The sequence below is a fragment of the Colossoma macropomum genome, unplaced genomic scaffold (assembly GCF_904425465.1).
Source record: "Colossoma macropomum unplaced genomic scaffold, Colossoma_macropomum, whole genome shotgun sequence".
In the NCBI taxonomy this organism is placed as follows: domain Eukaryota; kingdom Metazoa; phylum Chordata; class Actinopteri; order Characiformes; family Serrasalmidae; genus Colossoma; species Colossoma macropomum.
The window spans coordinates 5981591-5990805 of NW_023494786.1; the positions used below are offsets into that span (position 1 = coordinate 5981591).

Sequence of the window (9215 nt, forward strand, 5' to 3'; positions counted from 1 at the left end):
TGAGTGGAACTCCTGCACAGCAGTACAGCAACCGAGACCCCAACAGTCCCCCTACAGTTAGCCCACTTTATCCTCGAAATATTACGACTTCTTGAGGTCTACTATGTTTATTTTTATTAACAGTCGCCTTAAAACGCCGTCGTAGTCGAAGATATGAACCCACCAGGTAAACGCAAAATACCATTACTGATATTAGACACCACCGAGACCCATCAGAAACCTCTAAAGGGCTCTGTGATACGTGTTTCGGGTGTAAAGGGGATAGGGCGCAGCTTCTGTTTTTAGATTGACTACAAAATGGCGGGGCCAAGCGAGTACACTAGGGAGCGAGCCGAGGTGGACGGTTTTGAACGCCCCCATGCGTCTCTTCAGTCCTCCGAAAGGCAGAGGGCGCTGTAGTCGGTTTAGCGCTAGACTTTCTCCGGATGCTGCTCCAGATTGGTGGAACATGGCGGCGTGCTGGAGGCTCCTGAGCCGGAGTGTGTCAGTGCTCGGTCATGGACATGTGTGCAGGAATGTCCTCCTCAGTCAGACCAGGGAGAAGAAGAGGTGGATGAAGGCTTACACGCTCATCATGGAGAGGAAGAGGAGGATAGAGGGAGAGCCGGAGCCGAAGCCGCGGTGAGTTCAGCTTCAGTCAGACCTCCCTGGGCTGGAGGAGGAGCTCAAGGCCGTTTGGGTAGAAGGAAAGATGCTCCTCCAGGCTTGATGTTGTAACGGTGTCCAAAAAACTACTGTTCTGTTCGTTCACGTCTTCTCCTGTTTTTCTAGAGGCTTCAGTCTTTTTCTAGACTCACACTGGAAGGCATTGAGAAGACCTGACAAGTTTGCTCTCTCTTAACTGGCTTAGGGAGAACTCCACAGCTTTTTCAAAATGTCTCCATAGATAAATGGTTAGGATGTAAACTAAGTCGTTCAGAGTGGTCTGGTGAGAAAAACTCTGTTCCAGAGAAACGGAGTCACAGTGGTGGTGATGGGAACCAGACGTCCGCCTCTAAAAGCTCCCTCACTGACCGATATTGTATGAAATGATTAGATGTAGTGCTTGATGTCTGACACCTTGTTTTGTGATTAAGTTTGGGCTTAAAATGTATTTTAATCTATTCGTGGTGGATGGCTACATGCAGGCTGCTGTAAGGCAAAGTAATCCGAGAAGAAAACTTTCCCATCATCAGTATTACATAGAAAAACTCAGAAGACACGTGTACGTAAATAAAATGTCTGTATTTGTGTTGCAGACATTGTGACCCCTGGTTCCTGTCACCACTGTGAGGAAATCAGTCTATATGTTTCTCTGCAATGAAGTATTCAGAAATTATAAAAAATTGGTAGAATTCCCCTTTAATGGAGTGGTCTTTGGAGACCACTAGTTTCCTGTAGAACACCTTAAGATCCCATTAGGGAGCTATGAAATGCGTCTGGAATTAGTCCCAGAATACCTGTTAAACCACTGAGAATCCCCCCACTGTGATAAAGAGATCCTGACTGCAAACAGAGCCACTGATAAAGAGGCTGACACGTCTCCTAACAGCCTGCATTCAAGTATCTGCCCAAAGTGCTTATAGTCTGTCAGAAGTTCTTCCCACCTTCAGTATGCATCATCAGAAGGGGATTTTCATAGTCTTTAAACTGGCCTTTGAGTGAGCAAGTTTACAACGGATATACATACATCATCTGAACTGCTTATCCTTCTGGGTCACGGTGGGGTGCTGTCATTGGGCTGTCATTGGGCAGAAGACAGGATACACCCTGGACAGGTCCGCCAGTCCATCGCAGGGCAGACAGACAGACATACACATGCACACACACACACCTAGGGGCAATTTAGCGCATCCAATTAGCTTAACTGCATGTTTTTGGACTGTGGGAGGAAACCGGAGTACCCTGAGGAAACCCACGCAGACACGGGGAGAACATGCAAACTCCACACAGAAATGAGCCTGGTCACCCGGCCGGGAATCGAACCCAGGCCATTCTTGCTGTGAGGCAACAGCGCTACCCACTGCGCCACCGTGCTGCCCCACACCAAGGATATAGCGATTTAGCTAATGCAAAAATTATCTAAAAAAGTGCTCTGGTAGAAAAGAACAACTTAATTTTGCATTCAAAATTCTTCTCCTACAGCCATTTCTTTGCCACAGAAAATACCAGATTAAGAAATATGAGCTGTTAGAAACTGTGCACTTAAAGGGGAACTCCACCAATTTGTCAAAATCTCTCCGTAATTCATGCATTGAGATGTAAACAAAGTCATTCAGAGAACTCTGATGTAAAATGATGTTAAAACTTCATGACCCTGTGTAAAAAAAATTAGATTTTATGCCAAAACCTTATCGCGTAAATCAATATTTCAGGCAGTGTGTTCATACAATTTCATGTGAAAACTTTGCGTGAAGTAGCTTTAGAGGCATTAAATACTTCAGATGTCTGGTTTATCACTGTAACTGTGAACAATTGTGACTCGTGATAATATATAGTGTGTGTATATATATATATATATATATATATATATATATGTGTGGTTACAATAATTGCACTTGGATATTACAAATACAGTTTTCATTTACAAGGCTATGTAGTTGTCAGTTACGTACAAATAACACTAAGACTTTAATTTGCAGGCTTACTTTATGTTTTTATGTCTTCTTTGAATGTATGTGGATCATTCTACTGAACTCGTTGTGAGTCAGAGCTCAAAAAACATTCTAACAGACTTGGGCTTAAGACTAAAATGCTTTTCCTTTACTTTAATTTGATTTAAATTAATGATTAAACATTACATTTTGTCACTAACAAAACAATAATAGCACTACTGAAACTTTACCAAATGTTTTAGTGGTGACTGTTTCCGTGACCATTTTGGGAATTTGAGTTCCCAAAGTGTGACCAGATGAGATCCGATTGTACTTTTTCCATGTGAAAAGCACATTAACACATACGGCAAGTGATCGTGAACGTGATCCGATCAGCAAAACGCTTGTTGGGGTGAGGTGAAAAGAGGCCCCATTGTGTTTCAACAGTGACGTGAAAACATGGGACAAGTTTTTTTAATTTAAAGATTTTGTACATATTTAGTTATTAGTATCTCTGTTAATGCTTTAAATAATCCTTATAGATATCTAAACTCTAAATATGTAATCTTTTTTTTTTCTGTGAAACTGCAGTTTGAACCAATTTGGTAGAATTGTCCAAATACTTTCAAGCCTATATGAAAACAGATGGCAGATGGCAAAACCTGGCATTTTTGTGAGTGCTGATAATGATGGTTTAGATCCATTTCTGAGCCTGTGGTAGGTCTACAGCCTGAAATGTCCAAGAGCAAAAATGTCCAAAATGCATTTCTCTAAAGCCCTGTTCAGTTTTACATGAGGAGGTGTGAAAATGTACACTAACAAGCGTTTATTTGTGTTCTATGTGACTAAAATCAAATTGATATGTAACGTTATTGTCCCATCTCACGTGTACAACTCAGAACAGATTCCAATTCAAATTACAGAAAAAACATTTAATATTAAGCAGTGAAGAGGGCTTTGCTGTGAATTCTTATGCTAATGGTGATGCTAATGCTGTACTGCATTCACTTAAGACAGCAGGACAGATGTTTAGGGTAAACAGAATAACTAAATTAAATGTTTGGACGTTTTCTACTCTTTTCTAGAGTGAAGGCAGTGTATGTATAAATTAGCTACTCCCATCTCTGCCATTTATACTCAGATTTCTAGCTGTGTTCACATAGCCATCAAATTGAAAACAGCACAGCCTGTAGTACAACCAAAGTATAACCTATTTGAGGGAAACACTGAAGTACAATCCCCACACCTCACCTCCCAGATGGACATACATGTGGGTACACTGCTGTACCAGAGTCCCTCTTCACTGTGTTCTTCTTAGTGAGTGAGTGTATTCCTCCTCTCTCCAGCTCCCAGCAGCCTAACTGGGACTACCACGCTGAGGTTGAAGCTTTTAGCGCACGGCTGAAGGAGAGTTTCTCACTGGAGCTGCTGAAGACGGCTTTTGTGAACCCCTGCTACCTGCGCGGTGAGGAGGAGAGGCGGCGGACACTGGGCCTGGACGCCGAAGGTGCTGCTCTGAACCTCAGAGACAACACTGAGCTGAGAGAACACGGCCAGCAGTTCACACTGGTGAGGCCAGACAATACATGGATTCACACTAGGTCCATAAAAAGAAAGAGAATATAAGAGGTCCAGTGCTAGTAGTTGGTCTCAAAACGTTATTATTCACTGCCTGTCAAAAGTTTGGGGATGTTTAGCTTTTTTTTTAAATGTTTTTAGGACCAATGAGCATGATTTCTTTGTTGGTTTGTCTTGTCAGTCACTGCAAAACAAAGAAACAGCTGATTAAAATTTAATGTTTAAGCTAGCAACCTGGAAATCTGATACAAATGATGCTATAAACTTTGAATAGTTCATCCAAAATAGGGCTGTATGTATAATGGTAACGAGGTATACTGTGGTACTTATAAATGATGGTATTGCAAAATTATGACATGCCAAATTTCTATTCCACGCTCGAACGGCTAAATAGACACATTCAACCCAATTATGTTTTAAAGAGGTCACTGATTGGTGGTGTGGGAACTGACTGATATTTGGTGGTGATAGAAAACGAAAAAAAAATCAAATGCACGAAAATTGTGTAGGTTGTAGAATTGGATCTCATAGCTAATAAGTTCATGTGTTTTTCAAGATCAATCTTTTTCCATGTTTCTTGATGACACCAAGCTGTAATATATTTATCTGAATGGTTTAACCTACAGAGTTTCCTCAGAGACTGGTGCAAGAGCAATCTCCCTAACCTGCCCGAGGCAGGGGTTACAGCCATTGTGGGTCACTTGACGGGGTCCGAGGTTATGTGTCATGTGGCACGGAACCTGGCAGTGGAGGAACTGGCAATGACCGCCGAGTTTCCTGTTCCAGACAACATCCTTCAGGGAACATTCTTTGCTGTGATTGGTGCTCTGGAGCAGAGCAGTGGAGCTGAGAGGGCGGGGCTTTTTGTCAGGGTAAGATCAGCCATACTTTCCAAAAAAAAAAACATTTTAAAATAACACAAAAAAATATAATGAACATGGCCGTAACTAGCTATGAGGGCATCGGGGTCTGGACCTTGGTAGTTTCAGAAGTTTTTTTTTTTTCCCTCCATTCATGAGATTAAATGCAGAAACAGCTCCATTACGATAATACAGTCTACTTAGGGCCGCAGACACAGTATCACAGGCCTGCCTAATCAAATGGTGACAGGATATTTATTATGCTGCATTTCTGGGATAATAAAATTTGATTTGTTTTCTGTGAGCACTGTCACTGTATTATGGCCAATCAAAATCTACCAAGCTCCATGTTATTTTCTAAACCCTCCAATCACTGCTTAGCAAGTTAAACTGCTATGCACAAGTGCTTCAGTACTTTATCAGCACCCATCATGTTTGTGACTAGCGTTAGGACTCTGAGATTTCAAAAATATGTTGTATCTAAAATGGTTACAATACATATACAGCATATTGTAATGAAATTCTTCATTTCTTACTGTTCCAATACGGCTATTATGTAAATGACGTCAAAAATCATTTTACTCATTAAAATCTTTGTCCTTATCAGCAGGGTAGCATTTCTGACTGAAAAAGAACAAATTGAATACATCCTAAGGGGCCAGAAATGCCCTTCTCCTCTGTTAAAGAGGCAAGTCCTGCTGATATTATACCATGACTTTAGACAGACAATGGAAAACGGGATATTCCATGTTTTTGAATGGTGTAATGATGTAAAATTCTGCCACCTCCAGCAGCAACGGTTCTCTCGAGTTTCGAGTAAATGCAGCATCTGAATGGGTCAATTTCAGACTGCAAGAGGTGGAGCAGTAGATGTTCTAGGTTCGGCTCAGCCTTCACTCAGGGGTGGCGTTTTCACAAAAAATGAACTTGTATTCCAAAGATATGCCAGTATTCCACATTTCACAGTTCCTCAGATGGCAGACACATTGACAAATAACATGCTGGCAAAGAAAATGTAGTTTTGTTTACTCTGTCTCTTTTAAACCTGTAATTTTGAAACGTTTTGATATACATACTCTCTCCACCATATTGTTAGGCCTCTGTGATTATATGATACTGATCCCAGGTCTGTGTGTTTATGTAGGATTTCCTGGTGACCCAGCTGATAGGGAAGGACCTGTTCGATATGTGGAAGGTGGTGAACCCTATGGGGCTGCTGGTGGAGGAGCTGACCCGTAGAGGAATGGCCCTCCCTGAACCGCGGCTCATCCAGTCCGCCGGGGCCAGCACTGTCCTTCCACTTTACTTCGTTGGCCTTTACAGGTATATGCGGTCAGATAGAAAGACAGTACTTGGAAATCTGAATTAAGTCTCTTTCATGGAAAGTCATTACAAACAAGCCCTGGTTTAGACTTAGCATTAAAATGTATCTGGATGTTTCCTGTATATGCATTTAGAAGATAATTGTAGCTGCAGTACAGAATGTATGTGAATATAGTTGTTACTGAGGTGGTTGAGCATTGTGATCTGCATTTATGGTCTAGCATCATATGATCAGGCTACAGTAGCAGCTTTTGAAAAGGGCAAGTATAAACATGCTGCGATCACTATAGTCACATTAACGGTGAGCAGATGTTAATATTGAATTACATATATGCTTCAGCGTATCAGTGTAATTCTGTAGTTATAATGAAAACTAACGCTATGTTCACATTACAAGACTCATTGCTCAATTCCTATTTTCTCAGATCTGATCTTTATAACTTGGTGGTTTGCATTTGAATGATCCTGTGTCCTGAAATGACCAGCACACGCACATTCTAATCAGTGAATGAACCACGTGCGTCCTGAACAACAAAAAAAACAGCAGAACAAGCCTTCATCATAAATATAATTCACTTTGATCGGCTCTCAGCTGTTCATTACTAGAGCAAGATGAAGGCAAAAATTATTGCTTTTGCATTGTTTACTGGCACTGACTTCAGGTTTGGCGCTGCTGCCTCATTAACACTGAATAATAGGGTATGTGTTGTGGAAAAAAAACATGAATTCCGATCTGAGTGTTCAAATTAAGGTCGCATGGCCTGAATCAGATATGTATCTGATCTAGAAGCACATATGAAAGTGGCTCAGAACTGATTTTAAAAGATCAGATTTGTGTGTCCACACAACTCTAAAAGCATTACAGCTGTGTCACATGAAGGCCAAAATTGTAAGAAATTGTGCCACTTTAGCCTGGTAATGTGAGTGTAGCCAAAGTCATTCAAAGTGGTTTGATGTGAAATTCTTCATTCTGGAGAAACACTGAATCAAAGTTATTCACAGTGGTGATGATGGGAACCAGATGTCCAAAGTGTGTAATGTCTCTAAAATCTACCTCACAAAATTATTACATGAAATGGTTACAAATACATTGCATGATAACTGATAATACTGTTTTCTGATAGTATTTGGAAGCTTTTGGACTAAGAAGTACATTTCCAAAAACCATTCATGGAGAGGTTTGTGCAGGCATTGTAAAGTAAAATAGCCCACCAAGAAAACTTATTTTTTCATATTAAGTATTATTTTATCATTATTAACATTACATATAAAAACTAAGAGAACACTTTTGGTTTCACTTGTGGTTTTGGATAGTAAATAAAATGGCTGTATTTGCTCTGTACACATTGTGACACCTGGTTCCTATCCCCTCTACTGTTAAGAAATCAGTGAGAGTTGATGAGTTTCTCTACAGTGCAGCTCTTTTTACATCAAACCGCTCTGAACAACTGATTCTATCTCAATGCTTGAATTGTGCAGAAATTTTGAAAAATTAAATCCCCCCCTTTCATACCAGATGTAAACAAAGCCAATGTAATAGAAGTTCCAGTCTTGAATAAATCTTGAAGTCTACTGGCTTCAGTTCTTTGCCGGAATATAATGGTGCATATTTTGAATTTTTTCTTTTTTTGTAGTGGATTGGCCTGGCTAACACAAACACAAGACAGGTCTTACATCATACAGTCATATGCAAAAGTTTGAAGACCCCTGATCAAATGATGTTTCGTTGATTTTAAGTGAAGATAAGTTAACACATCCTCTACAGAGAACACACCTCTGCACGTTTTAATGAATTCAACATATTGTAAAAAACAAGATGTGGGCTGTGCAAAAGATATGGCTCATTTTATATTGTATGCTGTTTTTTTCAAATATGTTACTCATCAAATAAATAGAAATGATGCACTAAAATTAGCAGAAAATCTTATTTAAGTGTGTTCTCTGTAGAGGATGTGTTAACTTATTGTCCCTTAGAAAATCAACAAAACATCATTTGTATTATCTAAGACCAGTTTTGTGTTTTCTGTCAAAATATTTAATATTTTGTGTGTTAGCCAACCTAGTGCTACAACAAAAAAATGCAAAACTTCTCAAAGCCGTTGTTATTTCCTTACATATCTGCGTGTATGTGTTTTAGCGATCGAAAGCTGCTGGCTCAGGGCCCTGGCGAGACTCTACTGGCTGCAGAGGAGGAGGCAGCACGTGTGGCTCTGAGGAAACTTTTTGGCTACACGGAAACCCGCAAACCCTTTGACTTCTCCCCTCCCCAAGAGAAGCCCCAAACAGCGGCCTCCCGGGCAGTCGCCAGTGGATAACGCACTCTTTGATCTCCTTGTTCTCCACCTGGCATGTGCTTTCTTCTCTCTTCACCAAAAATGCAACTTTGGCCACTTCTAGAAGAGCAGAGTTATGCTTACAAGAACATCAGTAGACATCCAGTGTCTCTCCTTGTTTCTCACACCTTCCTTCATTAATTTCAGTGTGGAAGACGTTGTGTAAGATATTGATTCCTTCAGCAGCCACAGAAGTTGCACACTGTACTCTTACTGCTTTGGTCATTAAAAAAGTCTGCACCCGTATTTTTAACAGATACCTGCTTTAGTTCAGTTCATCTAACACCACTAAAGTCTCCTACCTCATTTTGAACTTAATTTGTCTGATCTGTCTTTTAAAGGGCACCAGAGAAGAGTGTCTGTTTCAGAGAAACCTTATACCCTAACTGACCTATACAGTTGCATGCAAAAGTTTGAACACCCCCAGTCCAAATAAGTTAATGCATCCTCTACTGTGAACTTAAATATGGCATTGTTGTGCAAAGTTTAGTGCATGATTTATTTGCTGAGTTTAACATTTTGGAAAAAAATAAAACATAAAATATGAA

At 40.4% G+C, this 9215-nt stretch overlaps 1 protein-coding gene across 1 annotated transcript; it reads left to right on the plus strand.

The window, feature by feature from the left end:
- The first annotated feature begins 427 nt into the window (after nt 1-427).
- mrpl44 (mitochondrial ribosomal protein L44) lies at nt 428-8924 on the plus strand. Its single transcript, XM_036558778.1, has 5 exons — nt 428-621; nt 3920-4142; nt 4778-5023; nt 6156-6334; nt 8472-8924. Exons 1-5 carry the CDS (start codon nt 449-451, stop codon nt 8647-8649), a joined length of 999 nt encoding a protein of 332 aa, XP_036414671.1. The 5' UTR covers nt 428-448; the 3' UTR covers nt 8650-8924.
- Nucleotides 8925-9215: the final 291 nt, after the last annotated feature.

Bases quoted from the DNA above. Each gene is read 5' to 3' on its own strand.
- mrpl44 (XM_036558778.1), top strand. From the start codon at position 449: ATGGCGGCGTGCTGGAGGCTCCTGAGCCGGAGTGTGTCAGTGCTCGGT. The intron at 4,143-4,777 runs GTGAGGCCAGAC...TTTAACCTACAG, and splicing joins ACGGCCAGCAGTTCACACTG to AGTTTCCTCAGAGACTGGTG. The intron at 6,335-8,471 runs GTATATGCGGTC...TATGTGTTTTAG, and splicing joins TACTTCGTTGGCCTTTACAG to CGATCGAAAGCTGCTGGCTC.